This window comes from Zootermopsis nevadensis, unplaced genomic scaffold, assembly GCF_977971745.1.
Source record: "Zootermopsis nevadensis isolate Lab colony 2312 unplaced genomic scaffold, Znev_1.0 Znev_ptg000009l, whole genome shotgun sequence".
NCBI lineage: Eukaryota > Metazoa > Arthropoda > Insecta > Blattodea > Termopsidae > Zootermopsis > Zootermopsis nevadensis.
The window spans coordinates 622999-644528 of NW_028259141.1; the positions used below are offsets into that span (position 1 = coordinate 622999).

The 21530-nt window shown below is 38.7% G+C and overlaps 1 protein-coding gene across 19 annotated transcripts in view; it reads left to right on the forward strand.

Moving 5' to 3' along the window:
- The window catches only part of LOC110826776 (agrin-like), a 741485-nt gene that overhangs the window by 359394 nt on the left and 360561 nt on the right, over positions 1-21530 (forward strand). For 18 of the 19 annotated variants that reach the window (XM_087345738.1, XM_087345736.1, XM_087345734.1 and 15 more), the window contains one exon: positions 13726-13761. The exons of the other annotated variant lie outside the window; for it this stretch is intronic. In XM_087345738.1, coding sequence (XP_087201864.1) covers positions 13726-13761 — 36 coding nt within the window. The remainder of the gene's footprint in view (positions 1-13725; positions 13762-21530) is intronic. 19 annotated transcript variants of the gene reach the window in all.

A 21530-nucleotide genomic window follows, 5' to 3' on the forward strand; every position in this document is an offset into this window, starting at 1 on the left:
CGCTCAAAAATTATCTCGAAATGTCCAAATTTTCATCCAGCTAGTCAGATATAAGGTTTGGGCAAACGCAGGTGAAACCTTCCACTTTGTTCATTTTTGGAGTTGAACGAATCCGTGGGTTTCTCTTTGAGCTGTGAGCAGTAATCTTATAAAAGGACCAATTGGACGTCTCGAAATCGGGTGTGTCGCACGGATAAACCTGGATGGAAAATACCCGTCTCCCTGTCGCCCGCCGTTCAAATCCAATTATTTTGTCCACGATGTACACTAAAAGGTCGGCGATTTCATTTCTGAAGACGCATTGGGCTGGACCGTCGATTCTGACAGATCGATTGGACTCCGAAAACGGGGTTCGTAAAAATAATTGCGTATGACACGCCTTGGCTGTAAATCCACGTCAGACGATACGTAACTTAACAGATTTTAACGAAATTTTGTAGAGGAGATTCACGCTAAAAAATATATTAATATCATAACCCATCGCAGTGTCGCATAGGCGAGACTTTGAGATGAAAGTTCGTTCGCTTGTGATTCTGTAACTGTGTTTATGATTCTGATAAGTCTTGGCGAAACGTCGTGTACCTTTCTCGAAGGTACGCCATCTTTCAGTGTTACCAACTGCAGTCGTCAGCGTCGGCTGTCGGATATCGAATTACAGAAACCTGTTCGACATCGTTCATCAGGAAGTTGCGGGATTATGGTAAGACCTCGTGTCAGGAGCAGTGTCCCCTTTTTTTGGTAAAAATCAATCAGAAGTTCTCTGGTGTTAGGGATGGGTGAAATATATTCGGCTGATTTCGGTCGGGTCACGTGGTACTGGACCCGAACTCGCGAGTGTTGCCAAGTTTATCTTAACGGCAGAGATTCAAGCCGGGGTCGAGATAGGTAAGCGGTAAGATGTGACAACACTGTACAGCGGTGTTACAGGAGACTGTTATACCGCAGTCGAGATGCAGCTGTTGTGATTGGCTGTTGTATTTCCCAGCGAAGGTCAAACATCATGAGAAATGGAATGGACTGTGATGTGATGAAATATATCCGAATCTTCTCTTGTCTCCTTTTTGGTGCTGATTTGCAGCTCCTTGTTTCGAGTCGACATTTTCTGTCGTCAGTACCTTTATCCCTCCTTCTTTGTACTGAGGTGGCTGTGTTCTGAGTTGTAGTCTGGTAGACGTTTATCGACGTTTCGTAGGTGAAACATCGCCATGATGATGAAGGCAGAAAGGACCTCTGAAACGTTAACAAACGTCTACGAGATTACACGGCGCTACAACCCAGAAAAAAGTTGTCAGTGGAACCAAGGTTCCGGAGAATTTGACGTAAATACGTCTATACGGAAAGGAAGTTTATATATTGGCTTTATTCTAAATATTTCCTTTATACATGCTTTACAATTGAGTAAAGTTTGATTAAGACTTGCTTATTTAACTTGAATTAGTTATTCTTAAGATGGCTCTGTGGTAGATGAATGTAATGTAACGTTTCCTAGGTAACAACAATTCCGAGTAAACACGACGTTTCCTAGGTAACCAGGTTCCACTTTTTTGCCGAATGACCCTTCCTTATAGACGTATTTACGTCAAAGAACCATCTACGTTAAGGTCTTGTCTTTGTCTGTCCGTCTGCCGCGTTTTCAGCAATATTTGGCCCGGAGATCGCTTTTCCTCTGACTGTTGTTGATAATCTTATTTGCGTTGTCCTTATTCGTATTATTGTTATTCGTATTGTTACTGTTATTCTTTCTTCAAATTTCTTCTGATGTTTCCCCCCCCCCCCATTTCCAGCGTTATTGTCCAACTTTTATGTTCGATCACGTTGGTGCATCAGTGGCCTAAGTCACGTCTGTTGCCCGTAGTTCTGCACTGTCTTTTGTTTCCGTGGTTGCCCTTCTGACGTCATCCCTCGTGATCCGACCTGAATAACACTTTGAGTGCAAGTGTACTGTCGAGAGTACGCGCGTCGATTCTCGTTCTCTGCAGACAAACTGTTGGCCGACTTTTAATGTATTTTCATTACTGTCTACGGGCTATGCTGTTTCAGGTTAAGGTAGCGTTTGATTGTTTTTTTTTTTATACTAGACAAGGGTACCGCCACGGTGATCTAGCGGTTAGAACGCTGGCCTTGTAATCCTGGGGTCTCGGGTTCGATTCCCGGCGGTGCCCGAATTTTTAACTTGTGTTGGGCAAGGCCGTGGTTTAGGCAACACGGAGTTTTCCTCCGTGGCATCCCAACAATTACTCCATTCACACACAGAAGAAGGCAATGGCAAACCACTTCTGGATCATCTGCCAAGAACGTATATGAACAGGTCCCAGTCCGAGAAAAGGATGGAAGGATCCTGTTCATATAGACCTGTCCTCAGACAGAACACTACAAATAAATAATAAGATGAGGTGGTCTAGCGGTTAGAACGCTGGCCTTGTAATCCTGGGGTCTCGGGTTCGAATTTATAACTTGTGTTGGGCAAGGCCGTGGTCTAGGCAACACGGAGTTTTCCTCCGTGGCATCCCAACAATTACGCCATTCACACACAGAAGAAGGCAATGGCAAACCACTTCTGGATCATCTGCCAAGAACGTATATGAACAGGTCCCAGTCCGAGAAGAGAAAAGGATGGAAGGATTCTGTTCATATGGACCTGTCGTCAGACAGAACACTAAATAAATAACAAGGGTGCGTTTGACTTTTCTCTGATTTTACTCGACTGTAATTCTAGAGCACTGACTTACATCTGTATGTACGAAATCTCGCCCCTATATATTCGTAGTTCTTGAAATAGACGATTTATTTTCATTCTTATTGTGATATTTTAGCTTTTGTTCTAGGACAGACGAACGGTGAAATTGTGGTACAAATGTAATCAATTTATTCTAAAGAAAACCCTATAATTTATTCCCTATATAATGTATTGTTTGCTGCTAATTCACATCCATCATTAATTGGTCTTAATATTATTTATTTCGCATGAAGAATTGTTTCCAAAATTAATTCTAAGGAGAAACTCTGTACCGGATAGTTATTGCCATGTTGCGAACAAAGTGATGCTATTAGAATTTTTTATTTTTACATTTTGTGCGGAAAAAAATGTTTTTAAGTTATGAGTAACTTCACTGAACAGCGTTTGTAACGTGAACGTATGACGTCATAACCAGTTATTAGCGAAATATTTTGGAATGGAGCGAATTGGAAGCTGTATTGAATCGAAATATATCTGAAAATTTAACGAGTCTGAGTGATACAGTTGAAAATCAAATTGATTCATCCGCAATGTCCTTTGAACTTATAACCAAATCCGCAAATTAAAGCTGCAACGGATGGCAAAGTAAGTGGAACGCTTAAAATTTCCACGAATTTTCACTGGATTTGTGAACAGCCCAATGAGGAGACTGGGATAAAACATCTCACGTTTACTTTGTGCTACGAGAATTTCCTACTCTGACGCCGTATTATATTTTTATTAATGTTATCTCAACCTCCTTTGGAACCATTTGGTAAAATCAACTGCTAATATTTAATATATCCCATACTGATATATCTGCTTGTATTGTAATGAATATTTTCTGTATTCACAAGTTCCACACTACCGACTAATGACTTTTGAGCGCATAAAACACTTTATACATATTTCTGACACAAATACGAAGCTTCCATTGTCTTGTCTAGGCCAATTCCTGCAGGACAAATATACCTAAGACCTATTTTAGTATGCTTTATATGTGTACCCATGCTCACGTTGGTCCCAGTGCATAATTTTCAAACAAAAGAAAGTATATTCATGGAACTGGGTATGAATATCATGTCACCAGAGACAATCTTACGTTGCGTTTACAATTTATAACATCCTGAAGTCGATTATACTAATTTACTGAAAGTAGCAGTCATTTGAATGAAGATAAAGTATATTGAAATTCTTTACTGTTCAACTTTGATACATATAGAAGTTTTATTACTGAAATGTAACGTTACAATATGGCGACCGTTCGAAATATATACTGGCTGTCCATTTTCTAATGGATAATTGCCACTAGATATTAGGAATTTTGTAAGCAAATTAATGCGTTGTACGATATGAAGACGAATATTTTACGGGTTCATGCCCCTTGAAGTCTGCTCTGATGATGGTGGCAGCAGGGACCTCTGAAACGTCAGTAAACTTGTACAAGACTGCACGGCGCTACAACCCATAACATTGTCAGTACTTGGTAGTCTGGTAGAATTTTGTCGATATTTTAGAGGTTCTTGCCGCCTCCATCATCTTCGCCCTGATGACGGATATTTACAAAACATGTTTTTCCTCAGAGATCACGTCTGTTTAAATATTAAGTTACTAAAGACAAAATATTACAATAATAATCACGTGTGGGTTTAAAAATAGTAATGACGGCTTACGTTAATGTACAGGGTTATTCTTAATTCTCTGACACATCGCAAAAAAATCGTTAGACTTAAATAGTGCATTGGATGGTAACATAGGACATGCCGTTAGAAAAAGAAACTCTCCTAGTTTATTTTTCGTACCACATAAATGTTCTATGTGACCGTATTGTATTAACAGAAATATATTATATGTGAAATTTTAAAAATATTTATCTTTATACATACGTTTTCGTTTTATTATTATTATTATAAGACGATATTTGGGCAAGATAACTTCAATTATTATATTTACTCTGATTTATACGTTCCAAAGTCATAAGCATTTGGTACTTTGAGTGTATTTGTGGACTTATTTCACTCTTGAGTATTATGTAAAGGTTAAGGATTTAGATGTAGTTTGAGTTTCAGCTGTTACTGTTTGCCCTTGTTGCCTTGAAGGGCCAGCGAATAAATGGTGATTGTGTCTGTTACCACAGCAGCAAACACCAAGTCCTCAGACATCTGTTGGTAAAGTTGTTCCCTGACATAGAGTCTCTGAAATTAAGCCACGAATTAGTCGCGTGGTCTCTGAGGCGCCAATTATATGTCAGACAGTTCATATACTACGCACGCTGCTTGTTGGCTACACGTCCCAGTTTTATCTTTTAAATCCTTACCGACTATATTATCCTGAATTATGTCACTTGCATTGGACACTGTGGTCATTTTATTCTAAATATGGTTACTTTGATGGTCCAGAGGCGGTGAATGAGTAAAATTATAACTCTGAGGAAATAAACGCACAAAGGAAAACGGTCGTAGTGGTTCTAATGTCGTGATTTATTGCCACGTAGATTCACGGAAACCTAACCTAACCTAACCTAACTAACCTAACCTAACCTAACCTAACCTAACATAACATAACATGACATGACATGACATGACATAACTTCTGTCATTAAAATGCGAGTAAGAAGTAGAATTCTTAGGATTTGAGGTTTCCACGGCGGTGAGTCTGAAGATGGCTGTCTTCTGGGTTGTTGCGTAGTGTTGTCTGGTAGAAGTTTACCGACGTTTCAGAGGCCCTTGCTTCCTCCATCATCAGGGAGATTATAAGGACCTCTGAAACGTCGATAAATGTCTACCAGACAACACTACGCAACAACCCAGAAGACAGCCATCTTCGAAGTAGAACTTTCATGGAGACCACTACTTGTAACACATGGTTGCGTTATACGTCACTAGACACTTTATATTCTTGGAGAAAAACGTAAGTTTTTGTAACATATAAACTGTGATATTTGTATTTTGGTGTCGAGGGTCTGTTTAAAGTCAATTGTGGATCGTGAATTTTTTATAAACATTAACCAAATTCCGATACCGGGGGGGGGGGGGGGTGAGTTGTTAAAAATTTTTGAATTTTTTTATAAACTTCTTATAAGAAGGCTGTGCAAGCTTTAACTGAAATGAAAATTAATAAAACAAGACGGCTCTTTGCAGTTGGAATAAATGACTGTCTGCTACTTAGCTTACCTCCGTTATTAAACCTCGAATTTCAGTTGAATGTGATGGAGCTTTTTGGCTCAAATATTCTAAAGATGTCACAGAATTCTTAGATGAAGTTTCTTTTCAGTTTTCATTAATGATAACATGGAGTGTAGTCTCTTCAGTCTGTGTCCCGGGTAGTTTTAAAAGTGTGGTCCCTCTTCAAAGCCTAGAATGACCAAATGCATTGGTTTGCTGAAATCGTCAATAAGACGACAGATAATTTCGTGACGTCTTAGATTAGGTTATTTTTCAAAGCTTCCAAAGTCTAGAAGTCTAATAAATTTTAGTATGATAATTTTTCTTTTCACAATAGATTAGAAGCCAAAACAAGAAAATTTTCGACCACTGTTAAGCTCTAAGATTTGTTGTCTCTTCGCCGACAGATCTTAATGTTATCTTCCTGCGAGAAGGTAATAATTTCTTAAAAATAAAAATTAAAAATATTGCTATTCACTGAAGTCCTTGTACTTTTTTTTGGACAGTAAGTGATGTCCTCGCCTAAGGATAGCAAAATTTCGAAAACTTTATTGGTTTGTAGTAAAAATTCTGAAAATATTTTTCAAATTGTAAACTGAGGGCCAAATGTTTCAGAATATCGTGATGTAATTAAGCAGAATACACGTTTCACAGTCGCATTGTGTTATGCCATTTTCAATTATTTTAACAGACCGATAAGTTTTGCTTTGCAGTACGTATAAAGCAATCTGGTAATGGTAGCTGAAGGTCTATGCGTCTAGTGCATAGCTTTTCAAACGCGGTTAACCTCTTCGATGATAAAAAAAATATGTGAAACCAGACGTTTCAAAGAAGATTTTTCGCTCCCAAGTGCAATCGTCTGACTGTCGACAACAATTTTAACTGATGAGCGTAAGAATGTAGTGACAAGACTCTTTTGTATTGTCGGGAATTAATTTCTTTATTCCATTATCCTCTACCGCAAAAATCACTTCAACCTCAAATTTTTCTTCAAGCTGAATTCAACTTTTTATGTAAAAAAGTTGCTTGGACGTGGAACCAGCATAGCTTTCTTCAGTGATAAGTAAAAACCTTATATTAGAATAAGAATTTTCTTGGATATTATCCATAATCTAGTAAATAAAATATAAAACGTAAAAAAACGACGTTTCGGAGATGGACGGAGATAGAGCCCCATCTCCGAAACGTCGTTTTTTTACGTTTTATATTTTATATTTTACTAGGCGATGGATAATATCCAAGAAAATTCTTATTCTAATGACTCATCATCATCATCAATAACTTTTAGATTAAAAAAACCTTATAAATAATTCTTTTACTCTGTCGTTCAGAAGAAATATAATGCAGAATAGATACAAGTTGAGATTTGACAGGAACATTTGTTCACCCCTTCTTTAACTCTGTACACGCCACAGTTCAAGTGCAATTAGCGAGGTCGTTCTGGGTGCCATGAGAAGTATCGATAAAACCCGCTTAAGTTTCAAACTTCAAGTTTCTCAACGTACTGATCACTGCGTTTGAAGTATTATGAATAGTTTTCTGTTTCCCGATTTCTTGTTTCCGAGATGGCATCTAAAATTTGGTTCTTTCTAGCCAAGGCAGCAGATAGCATCTGTCAGACGGCCAACAAAGTATGTGTTTGCTTTCAATTTCCATCAATGTTTTATTGTGTTAAAATTTCTATACTACGTTGAAGTTATCTTTTATTGGATTGTTACCACAATTAACTGAAGCTATTTTAGAATACGCATAAATCATTTCGAGTTCGTATAATTTTATCACATCGGAATAATTTGTGTCAAAGTTTGTTGTCAAAATATTTCACATGAAAGGAAAAAAAGATCAGATAAGGACAACAATACAGAGATAAAGATTTTTACAATTTTTTTAGAATCAGTAACCACGGTTTTGGAATATTTGTGACAAAAGTGTTGGTCTACGTATTTAAATAACTTTATTATTAAAATCTGAAGCAAAATCTCAGAACAAAACCTTTTAGTAAATTCTCGACAACAAAGTCATGAAATTCATCTTCCGTGACATATGCACAATCACAATTCACAAAATGGTGCATCGCGAACAGATTTGACGCAGTTCTCTGTGTCAGGCACTGAAGTGTGTTAGCATTCGACGAATGGCTAACGTACGTAATGTCATGCTCTCTTCTGAAGCTTGTACTATATCATGTCTCTTCTAACTGCGCGTGCGAAGTGAAAGCCTGAGTGAGCTGGCTAGCAACACCTGTAATTGGCTATTTCAATCTGGTAGTATCCAACCGGTCTTCGTCCGTTCCAATGAATCATGAACGCGACACTTTATATATTTTTATTTCTAAAATGTTAGCCGGACTAAGACGGTTAACATTAGCAATTAGGTTCATACTTGTTTAAACGCCAATATTGTTAGGTTAGGTTAGGTTAGGTTAGGTTAGATTAGGTTACGTTAGCGTTAGGATAGGTTAGGATAGGATAGGATAGGTTAGGTTGTGTTAGATTGTGTTAGGTTAAGTTAGGTTAGGTTAGGTTGTGTTAGATTGTGTTAGGTTAGGTTAGGTTAGTTTAGGTTCGGTTACGTTAGATTGTGTTAGGTTAAGTTAGGTTAGGTTAGGTTGTGTTAGATTGTGTTAGGTTAAGTTAAGTTAGGTTAGGTTGTGTTAGATTGTGTTAGGTTAAGTTAGGTTAGGTTAGGTTGTGTTAGGTTAAGTTAGGTTAGGTTGTGTTAGATTGTGTTAGGTTAAGTTAGGTTAGGTTAGGTTGTGTTAGATTGTGTTAGGTTAAGTTGGGTTAGGTTAGGTTGTGTTAGATTGTGTTAGGTTAAGTTAAGTTAGGTTAGGTTAGGTTAGTTTAGGTTCGGTTACGTTAGATTGTGTTAGGTTACGTTAAGTTAGCTTTAGGATAGGATAGGTTAGGTTAGTTTAGGTTAGGTTAGATTAGGTTAGTGTTAGGTGGTCTAGTTTTACCTGGAACAAACTATTTTCGATGCATTTAGATAATTTCCGGTATTATAAATAAAACACGTACATTGGAAAGTTTGTATTTTATACAACATTTAACGGCGTGAACTGTTAAAATGTTAAATCATATACAGAAACCACGTACATGTTGAAAGTTAAAATGATGTGTTAAAATATCATTTATGGTTCTGGATGTGCTGATAGGCAATTTCTACGTATATGTTTCAGTATATATGACAGGCTTTTTCGTTTCGATGGGGAACTTTCTGCACTCTCTGGTTATTGATTACTGTTATTATGCGTTATGTATGCGTCGTGTTAAATAACTCAGCTGAGACTTCAGTTGTCCCATTTGACGGAGACTTGTATCTCTGAAACCAAGCTTCTCATGACATATGTTTAAAATTATCTACTTACTTTTGAAAAAGGATTCTCGCTATGGAGAGCTTGTGTTCTGACTTCGTTTATTGATAAAGTCCTCTGAAAATCCATTGATTTTCGATTAATAAATCGATAATTCGTACTTTCGAGAACGGTGGGCTTGCAAGTGGATATTCAGATGCATCGTCTAGAAAGCAAACATTTTGTTTAGGAGCTTATGGTTGTTTAAGTTGCCAAGAAATTCGACTCGTTTCTGTGAAACGCCAAGGTTCATGGCTGTGTTCATAGGTTCGCGTCGTTCGTTTTTATCCTGAGACTGACGAAATAGATACGCAATCTCACACGTTATTTCTTAAGACCGATTTTTCTCATCGGCCGTCTTTGCCTCGTAAGTGGTCTATTCAATCCACCGTTTCCTACAAACTTCTTGTCTTTCCCTGCATGCTACATGCTTACCTTATCCTCCTCGATTTGGCCACTTTCAATATTTAATAATGATTATTTATTATATTAAAGCATTCCGATTTTGAACCATGTTGTTTTATTAATCAATACTTCCATTTATATAATTTTTATGGCATTGTGTTTCGACATATGTTTGTCATCTTCAGTCCGCTATTTTAGTATTCTAAACCCACAGAGTTCGATTTTTTCTTAAACATACTTAAATAACTTGAATTAAGTATGTTTTTATCATTATTATTATTGAATTTTTACTGAATTACGCTATCAATTTGATCTCACGGTCGGTTGTGGAAATTCTAGATTAGTAATGATTAAGAGGAACATGTTTATTGAAGGAGTAGAGATTTTAAACATATTTTCTCAGAGATCAAGTCTCACATAATCTCTTTTTCTGGGACGAGTGTATACACGACACAGGCGGTCTCTAAGTTTTCTACCAGGCTGGCAAATCTCCAAAATTGTCCCGATTTTTTTATCTTTTACCAATCATATCAAATGCAACCAAATTAAGTTAAACAGTGTGTATTGTAAATCTCAAGTTTATGTTAATAATTTTAAAGATGACAATATTTCAACAGAACTGCGCGATAGGTGTCGAACATTTAACCAAACTTTACATCTGAAAAGTTTTGGGATATCTGCCCGGCTTGCTGGGTAATTCAGGGTTGCGTCCTATTATAACAGCTGACAAATCATACGTTCATGTTTGTTTTATTTAATTTAATTTATTTAAGTAGTTTGCCATTGCCTTCTTCTGTGTGTGAATGGAGTAATTGCTGGGATGCCACGGAGGAAAACTCCGTGTTGCCTAGACCACGGCCTTGCCCAACACAAGTTATAAATTCGGGCACCGCTGGGAATCGAACCCGAGAGCCCAGGATTACAAGGCCAGCGTTCTAACCGCTAGACCACCTCATATTATTATTATTATTATTATTATTTAGTGTTGTGTCTGACGACAGGTCCATATGAACAGGATCCTTCCATCCTTTTCTCGGACTGGGACCTGTTCATATACGTTCTTGGCAGATGATCCAGAAGTGGTTTGCCATTGCCTTCTTCTGTGTGTGTGAATGGAGTAATTGTTGGGATGCCACGGAGGAAAACTCCGTGTTGCCTAGACCACGGCCTTGCCCAACACAAGTTATAAATTCGGGCACCGCCGGGAATCGAACCCGAGACCCCAGGATTACAAGGCATGACAAACGCGCAGGCCTTCCCATTGTTAGACGCTTCTGGTGGATTTATTGGACGGATTATTCTCTGCGTTATTGTTATTCAAGACGATTCAGTAATGAAACGCATTATGAAATCATTACTCATAATAATTACAAATACTTTACAGACATCGTTGGCTTTCAGTGGTAATCAATTGTAAAGCTGAATTCAGTGTTGTAATTTCTTAGACTTACGCCGATGGGGCAAAATTATTTTATCCGCATTTGAAATAAAGGTTTATTTTCTTGTACTCTGTGTCTAGAGATTGTCAGAAGGGAGAAAAAACTTCTCCAAAGTAGAAATCTTTCCCAAAATTTTGTTCGTGTCACTGCTTTATAAATGTTGCTGATTTGTCTCTGCTGAGGGATAATTCAAGACGTTGGTTGTCTTAAAGTATTCCCAGAACGTATGTTCTTCTATCGAAATTAATTAAAATTCTAAAGAAAGTCGACACTTTCCTAAGCCTCTAACACTGACTGCTGGCGGTCGCCCGGGACACCGTCCATCGAAGTCTAACCCTATTTCTCGCTCATAGATTCCGCAAACAGACAATGGCTCGTGTCCCTTCGAAATTTATTGTTCCTGCCTCGGCATTTTGGTTGAATTTCATTACACGAACGGCATTTTAATGGAAGCCCGAAACAGGCTTCTTCAACCCAGTTGAAAGATGAACTCGACACTTTGCAGGCGAGTGGTCGCTTCTGACCGTTACACTAAGAGTAGGGAAGTGAAACTTGAATGTATAAGAATATTTTGATCAGTTTATTATATTACCTTTTCTCATTTTATACTTGAATCTTACATTATGATGAAATGTAATACGTTGCATTAAAATATATATAACAAAAATTGTTGGTGTTGTAGGCGAAGTTCTTAGGAACTCGATGAAGCGTCTAAATGTTCATTTAATACAATATATATAAAACCCATAAGAACTGTAAGAAATCTATAAAATTATGTGGATTTTGTAACATTATTATTTTATTTTTAAAAAGGCGGTAATTTAAACTGAAATAGAAGAGAATTTCTAAAAGTAAATTATGTCGTACGTGTCTTCCGCCAAGAATATCCCAGTTATCTGTAAATACTCCATTATTTTTGAACTATTATAAAATAATCGATTCCAATTTTTTTCGACTCTGGAATATAATCCCAGATACGTTTATATATTTAGGTCGGTTAAGACTACATGCTTTTGCATAGAAGTCGCTTTAATTAACACTTCGTTTGTGAAGGTAGATCCTGATTATTACTTTCAAGGTCAGACGACACAAAATGTAGACGCCGCGTGTTTTCTGGAAATTTATCGTCTCGCCTGTGGACACGTGAAGCTGTTAGCTTCGCCCATTTTTAAAAGTAATGTCTTCAGTAACATATTCGGCTTCAGAAATCAATTATCCCCAAGATAGACGATGTAATAACTTTTTTAGTTTATTGTGTATGGTTACGAGAAAGATTAAATTCGTAATATATGAAATAAATTAGTACAGATGTTTCTGTTTAAGACTGCTTTTAATTTATTACTTTTATTGTAACAACTCTTACGAAAGAAATATCTTTGTATCTTCGGTCGACGGAATGAAAGTGTGTTTTGGCAAATTATGAGTCCTGGGGGGCAACCGTTTGCTCTGCGTGGTCCTAATTGGTATAATATGGGAGTACCACGAGAAGACCTCAAATCGTGTGCAGGAGTACGGAATTTGTTTCAGGGAAAACTGTTATTAGTGTTTTTGATGTTTTCAATTAGTTCTCAACATTGACTCGAGTGCCATAGGTTGAGAAACGCTGGTCTGGAGGTTTAACCAGACAAACAATGACTTTGACTACATAAACGTTTCTGTTGAAGCTAGCACTGGAGACAGAATGACCGAAAGTAATTTGCGATAATTTTTATGGTATTGTTTTCGTAGTAAATATCGTCGAAAGAGGCTTGTAGTTGTTAAAAAGATTCGAAGACTATAAACTTGCTCTGTTAATTAAATATGTGTATGTGTTGTTTACATCTGATAAAACAACAAATTATAATCAGCCACATTCTTCTCCTTTCTGCAGTATAAAATTTACGTAAGCAGGATTAAAAATGATTAAATAATCCAGGAATTCATCTCCGTCATGACAGCTTCACTGTGAAAATCCATCCTCTGATCTGTGACCAATTATGATCACTGACTTACACCAATATAATTCCTCCTGACTGGAAGACATCTGGTTATGCCACCCGCACAACACGTGACACGTTTATAAGTAAATTGCAGTCTCTTTTAACTTTGGACTGCAGACATTTTACGTCGATGGATGTATCACTTTTGCTTTCATTATATTATATATATATATTTTAATATATTTTAAATATTTTAAATATTAAATGTTAATTATAGTAATAATATTTTAATATTTAATAAAACATTTTATTGTGATTAGACGGTTAAAATAAACAATTACAAAAAACAATTTTATTATATTCTTTTATATTATTAGTTTCTTGTTTCGAGCGATTTATTTACAGTCATCATCAGAACTTTGACGACTCTGAGCTTGAGAGTAACGTTCAAAATGTCGCTCTCATGTCTAACAGTGATCTTCTCATTCCTATTTATCACTAACAATAACTCTTAATTACGTTAATAATTGACTGTTGTGTCAATGGATGTCACTGGGAGATTTCTCACTCTCTATTCGACCTTACGTCCACTGGGTTTAGCTGCATTACCGATAAACCATAACTCCCTTATCAGTGTTACCACCTTTACACTTCTAATCTTTATATTATTTAAACGTATTTGGTTCACGTGTCTAGTGAAATTAATATTGTTCACTTTTTGTTGCAGATATAACGTACAAACCTCGACCACCCATCATTGAAGGTAAGAAAACTTACGTTAAGTGTACTAAAGCATTTTGACATCTGATAAGTGGTTCCCTCTGGATGGAAGTCCTATTTTAATACGTATAAAGTATCTGACCTTAAACCATCACTTCAATGAGTACAATTATGTGTCTTATCGTCATTATATGCCACACTATTAAGTGATCAAACGATTATTTGTTCACAGATGGCAGTAATTTTATCTGTGACCTGTTACAAACATTAATTAAGTCTAAATGAACCCAGATTTTAAACATCGACGCATAGACAACGATTTCATTTCTGGAAATCTGGGTTTTAAGTGATTGGATAAGACTGCATATGAACTTGAACTCATATTAGCCGCGTAATTTTACGAATTTTAAGTGAAAGACAATTTTTTAAAGGATAATAATTATAAAACGTCTCGGTTGGTCACTGCGTTTACTGTAGACTGTAAAAGCTTTGTAAAATGCAACTTTTGTTATTTGAAACTTTGACGTATATTTTATGGATTTATGGAGCGAAATTCATGCGTCGTGATGAACTTGAAATACAGCTATTTGTTTATATATTGTGTATCAGAGAACTTGAGAGATCCATGCTGTGCCATTTCACGATTGAAAAGAGTGTTTCATTTGTATGCATGTGATATTAGTTACAGACTGAGACCCTCTGGGAATATGTATATTCATAAATCAGTGACAGTTCCAAAATGAATAAAACTTTCATATCTACTTCGTTGGGATATCCTCCTCTGTTCCTTGAACATGGAGAACCATCGTGTGTTTTCTCCAGATAAAATTCCTTGGAAGGAAGAGAATATATCATGGATAGTTAGAATGCTGATAGCTCAGCCAGTGTATTGTCTCACTGCAACCGGGGATTGATCTCGGACGTGGGGAAACAGGTTTCTCGTCTATCCGTGAGTCCAAATCTGCCCTGGGGCCTACCAAAGGCTGTCTCTAACCAATCGCCCTCGTCCACCGTCGATATGCGCATAAACAGGAATTGAAAACCTCACCACCCAAGCGTCTCCATGGCGTGTAGTGGGATTATTTACAGTAAAGTGCTTTGAACTATCCGCATTGGACGATGAATAAGAATATATAAGAATAATATTAAAGCTGGAGATGGAGATGTTCTGGGTGTTTGGATAGGATTTGACAGCCTGTGGTTATTAAACGGTGATCTTTTGAAGTGTAGCGTTGGTAGAAATCGGGGTTATAACGTGATTATGTTTGATTTGTCTCGCGATTTACGAGAATGCAGATGTTTGTGTGCTGAACTTTGCCTTCTAAAGTGTGATGTTACGTATACCCAGCCTTGTAAGGGGTACAAAAGAGGAAATTATGTACCGTGTTCAGTGTTTAACGAAGTTTATCAGGAACAAAAGTCTAACAAGTTCAGAAGATGATTATGTTTAGATAGGGTTACAAACAAAACGCTGTTATAGCTCATGGAAGTTATGTAGACAGCCAGGAATTGTGTTGTCGCCGCTTAGCTAACCTACCCGGCCTAAAGGACGCGAGTTTCGTTAAAGTAATGGTTGCTGCTGAAATATCAGTTACATAACCAATGGCCTTTTAAGGATCTCCGTAGTCACACGTTAATGACGACGGCTGGAAATAATTTGATCATCAGTGCATGCTCTGTTCTTTTCCCAGGGAAACAAATGGAAACATTCCACATGTAAACCTCACATTTTAATTAATGACGCACCTGATTGGCTGGCTACAGCTTTCCATTCTGCGTAATGAGTGTCATGTTTCTAACCCTTACGTTCAGATGTCGTTAATAACGTGAACTCATAAGGTCTAATGATGTTTTTTTGTTATGGGTCTCGACGCCGCGTTCGCTCTCAGGTGGACATCAGCGTTTGGGAGGAACCTATGGTCTCCATCTTCAGGACTAAACTTTATTTTGTTAGCATCAATTGGTCATATAATCGCTTGAATGTACTGAATACGAGGTGCGATCGAAAAGTTTCTAGACTGCGCCTATAAAAACCCGTACACTTATCTCAGGTATTAAATTCATCCATCACCCTCGAAATAGTTCCCCTGGGAGTGAACACAACGATCCACACAAACGTTTGCGGACTCTCCAAATGCTTGCTTTAGCATTTCATAGGTTTCCGTAGCCGTTTTGGCGAGTCTTTGGCAAAATTTGATGCACACGCCATTCCGAAATCGCAGGAGGGTCGGTGTAATGCACTACCAAAACGCCCGTAACTAAGAAACAAATGCTAATTCGATGATGCCGGCTGGCACACTGATTCACTATGAATGTAGGCCGCACCCCCTAGAGGCAGAAGCTCGTACTACATCCGGTTCGCCCCATTTGACACAGTCTTGAAACTTTCCGATCGCACCTCGTATCGTCGTCTTGTTCGGTCTATATCTTGGATATTGTCGTGGTTATATTAATTATCTCATAATAGTATAATCGTAATCAAATATGAGAGACGATAATTCACTCTAATAATTATTACGTCTTTTCACAATTAACGTACAACTTTACCGGCTATGATTTATTTTTCGGCAGATCTTAAGGTGGTCCAGCACAGGCTGCTCTCCCTGGGGACGGCACGACCACCCCCTTTATCTTCAGTTTGTTTGTTTGTTTGTTCCTTTAAGTAGTTCAGGAAGTCAGAGAATGTTTTGTATTCTGTCGAGTTGAATTCCTTCCTGTTTATGGCAGAAATATTCATCTCAGATAAATTCCAGTAATTATGTAACGAAACCAAATTAGCCTCTATCGAGAGAAATCAATAAACGTGGAAACAAATTATTGTTTATCTTTCCCGCTTGAATCACGATGAGATATGTCCTGTTTGAAAATCCTGAATAATAATCCTAATAATTTATTACCAGGATGGTCACGAGACGATTAGGTCGAAACAATGTTAATTGCCCTCTGTAACAGATCGTACGGCGTTGAATGATTTTGTAAAAGCAGCCTGGATCAAAATCGGGTTGCTACATCCATTATCAAAGCATTAATGAAGGAGGCATCAATTACCTCCGAAACGTCAGCGGATTTATACCGGATTAAACGTCTGCAAACCCAGGAGACAGCCGTGAAAGTCTTACAAGTTCTTTCGGATTTGCTGATGATTCATCACGATCAACTTCATGGTTTCCGTGTTTGTGGGTAATGACTCTGCAATCGAATGCGCGCGCAGAGACGGAAATGTAGATTTTCAGTTTTTTGCTCTGACGGAAGTAATGCGCGCTAGCGCCATATTGTAATGCACCCTAAAATATGGCAAGGATACAAATGCTCCGGATGTATATGTAATGAGTTTGTGTGTGTTATTTTCCATTAAAGTTTCACGACCATCGACATTGCTTTGAAGAACACACACTTATTTTAAAGGAGAACTGCTCAAACATCATTGATATAGAATTACGTAAAATATACGAGAAATTGCTATGAATTTTTAAAACGACGATCAAAACTCTTATATGAACGTATTTTTTATTCCCGAAATGATCTTATCGCAAACGTTTAACAGTGTTGTTACGCGATATGTCCTTGAAGATGGCACTACGGAGTCGAAACGTGGAAGGGTCATGAGAATTTAATACTTCGATGTGACATAAATTTATATAGTCGCCGTATTTGACATAAGGGTATCGAATTTGCCTTGGTCACTGAAGCTCTGTTTCGACTTAAAAATGGAAGCCCTTCGTCTGAGCTGCACCTGTTGCTTGGATGTCGTGGACTTTACAACAAAACGCAGGTGAAATTGGGGATGGGGTTGTTTGTGAGGTGGGGGTGGGGGTGGGGGTTATATGGTTCAGGACATAGAGGAACGACAAGCTACGCGCAATGCATTTTAAGTGGTTTGGAGCCTCCCGTGGGGGTTGTAAAAAGCCCTTTATAATACTGTAGTTACCCCCATAACGTACAGACTGCGTATTCTACAAACAATGCAGGAACTACCGAGTTAGCGTAATAGCGAGCTATGTCGCTACGTGTTCCAATGTGCACTTTGCTGTAACACCTCTCCCAGGTTTAAGAGTCTAGTACTGAGTTTAAGATGGAGGATATTAATAAATTCCGATTTCCTTAACAAATATACAGGGAATCATCATGGAAACTTAGACACGCCTAAAACTTGAACGTAGTTCAACGAATTCACGTATTTGTGTTCATCTTTAATACGAAACTTAATTGTTCTGTCATCTTCGACACAATTTGCAAGTCTGCATCCTTAGCAGCGGATAGGCCGTAATAATAATTCTTGAAACATCTTCTCTAAAATTACTCTCCTAAAATCAGTCTCCCACGAAATTTGCAGTTTGTATTAGCGATTTTAAAACTTTCTTGGATTTAAAAAAATAACAAATAATAATATCAGTTATGATAATAATAATTCGGTTAAGTTTTTTATTAGTGTTCGCCAACTGCGATGAACCTTTAACAGGTAAACACTAATAAGAATGGAAAAATATTCAAAAACAAAGATTAAACTAAGACAAATAATCAGTCTAGATAATCTATCAAGAAAGTGTTACTCAAATGAGGCAATGCTTAAGCTAAACTCGTCTCAAAAATTCTTACAGCATTTGACTCACGTGACTTAATGACTAGGTTTGGAGTTTTTTTTATTTATTTAGTGTTCTGTCTGACGACAGGTCCATATGAACAGGATCCTTCCATCCTTTTCTCGGACTGGGACCTGTTCATATACGTTCTTGGCAGATGATCCAGAAGTGGTTTGCCATTGCCTTCTTCTGTGTGTGAATGGAGTAATTGTTGGGATGCCACGGAGGAAAACTCCGTGTTGCCTAGACCACGGCCTTGCCCAACACAAGTTATAAATTCGAACCCGAGACCCCAGGATTACAAGGCCAGCGTTCTAACCGCTAGACCACCTCATCTTATTATTATTTAGTGTTCTGTCTGACGACAGGTCCATATGAACAGGATCCTTCCATCCTTTTCTCTTCTCGGACTGGGACCTGTTCATATACGTTCTTGGCAGATGATCCAGAAGTGGTTTGCCATTGCCTTCTTCTGTGTGTGAATGGAGTAATTGTTGGGATGCCACGGAGAAACCGGGGAAGCCCCCGGAGGAAAACTCCGTGATGCCTAGACCACGGCCTTGCCCAACACAAGTTATAAATTCGGGCATCGCCGGGAATTGAACCCGGGACCCCAGGCTTACAAGGCTAGTGTTCTGACCGCTAGACCACCGCGGCATAGGTTTGGAGTACAATAATTTAATTCGGTCGAATCTGGGTTACTGGATGCGACGAACATGTTAATAATTATTACATTCCAGTGTATCATAGAGTCCTTTCATTTTCCCAGAATTCATTTCACGACGATAATTTGAGACTCATTTAGAACACAGTGTTAAATATCAGTTTATTGTGACAAATTGTGTTTAGTTCAGTGGATTTTCTCGTTATGACTCACGGTATATTGTTATCGAAACCCCTTTCAGAAGTTGTATTTTAGAAATTCCAGTCCGAAAGTCAGGTAATTTAATTGGTTATTCTCAGAGTTCAGCCAAGCACCGTCCAACAAATCATTCCTTGTTGGCTGGAATTAGTAAACGGAGCTTTACGAACTAAAATTCTGGATGTGCTCAGCTTAATGGTGTGATTGCATTAGCTGAAACGCCGGACACGTTCAGACAAGACGCTGCTACTTTAGGTGCGAGTTTCATCGCGTAAGACAATTCTTCTTTTGCTGAAACAACTTTTGGTTGGGTGTACGTCCGGGAATTGAGATTCGGTATGCGTATTATGTCTCTGGAATAACAATGTTGTTTGTCGATGGATAGGCCGCTCTTCCCGTCAGGGTGTGGTCGACCACACACACACAGTCTTTGAGACGTCTTTCGTCCTTTGTAAGATTTGAGGTTTTAGACGGCGGTGAGTCTGAAGATTTCTGTCTTCTCGGATGATGCCCCGTGTAATCTGGTAGAAATTTACCAAAGTTTCAGAGGTCCTTGCTGCCTCCATCATCAGGGCGGTGAGTCTGAAGATTTCTGTCTTCTGGGATGATGCCCCGTGTAATCTGGTAGAAATTTACCAAAGTTTCAGAGGTCATACTGCCTCCATCATCAGGGCAATGACGGTACAACCCGGATGACAGCCATGCTTTCTTGTACACTGCGTTACCTTTCCGAAGAACTAGACAGTCCTGGGTTTCTAGAAGCCTCTTTCAGACTTTGCGAAGACTCGAGTTCCTTAGCCGTCGTTCAACTCTGCCGAGGTTTGTTTTCGAATAAGTAAAAGGTTCTTGGAGTCCTGAACATTGCGGTGGGGGACAGATATATCGCTTACATACAGACTTAATAGCAAAGGTGGTTTGCGCCAGGTAAGGTGGGGAGGTTTGGATTTTCGCTTTATTCCAACAGACTTATTTCTATCTCGGCTGACAACGTCTGCACAAGTTCTACCCTGCATTTCTTACCGTCCGGAATAGCACAAACTCGGAGGATGGGGTACAGAAGTAACACACTGCAGCAGAGCATGCCCGTTTTTCAATACTGATGTTTGCTATTTTACTCCATAAATACAATAAAGAGGAACGCAGAAGTTTTACTAGAGGCTGGTAGACAGGTGAATTCAGGAAAAACTAAGTACATGTTAGTATCTCGTCATCAGAAGACAGGCGGGCAAAATTATCTTAGGGTGGCTAATAAATCCTTTGAAATTGTTACAAAGTTTAAATATTTGGGAACAACAATAACAAATCAAAAAGACACTCGCGAGGAAGTTAGGAGGAGACTAAATTCCGGAAATGCTTGCTACTTCTCAGTTCAAAATATTTTGTCTTCCCGTCTGATTTCTAAGAACCTGAAGATTAAAGTGTACAAAACAATAATCTTGCCTCTTGTTTTGTATGGGTGCGAAACATGGTCTCTCACTCAGAGGGAGGAACGCAGATTGCAGGTGTTTGAGAATCGGGTGTTGAGGAGGATATTTGGGCCTAGGAGAGAAGACGATGGGGCGTGGAGGAAACTGCACAATGACGAGCTTAAAAATCTGTACGCCTCCCCCAATATTGTCAGGGTGATTAAGTCGAGAAGAATGAGATGGGCAGGGCATGTAGCGCGCATGGATGGGACAAGAGGTGTGCTCCGGGTATTGGTTGAGAAGCCTGAGGGGAAGAGACCTCTGGGGAGACCTAGACGTAGATGGGAGGATAATCTCAGGCAGGAGGAAGCCTGAGGGGAAGAGACCTCTGGGGAGACCTAGACGTAGATGGGAGGATAATCTCAGGCGGGATCTATGGGAGATAGGAGTTGAAGGAGACTGGATTTTGTTGGCCCAGGACAGGGTCCGGTGGAGGGCTTTGGTTAATTCGGTGATGAACCTTCGGGTTCCCTAAGCCATCTGGTTGGTTGGGTCCACTATTTTGGAAGCCTGAGGGGAAGAGACCTCTGGGGAGACCTAAACGTAGATGGGAGGATAATCTCAGGCGGGATCTATGGGAGATAGGAGTTGAAGGAGACTGGATTTTGTTGGCCCAGGACAGGGTCCGGTGGAGGGCTTTGGTTAATTCGGTGATGAACCTTCGGGTTTCATAAGCCATCTAGTTAGTTTCTTGGTATTTTTTCATTTCTGATGCCTTGATATCCATTCAGCGTGAAAACAAATTTGTTTCTAAAATTATTTTATATGGCACAGTAAAGTCAAGCCATCCCGCTGCACGCCATATAGGCGCTTGGGGGGGGAGGTGGTATTGCTCCTGCTCATTCTTGACCTCGGCACTAGATGGGGGTGAATGGTCAGCATCACGCCCCGGCCGGCCTTACCT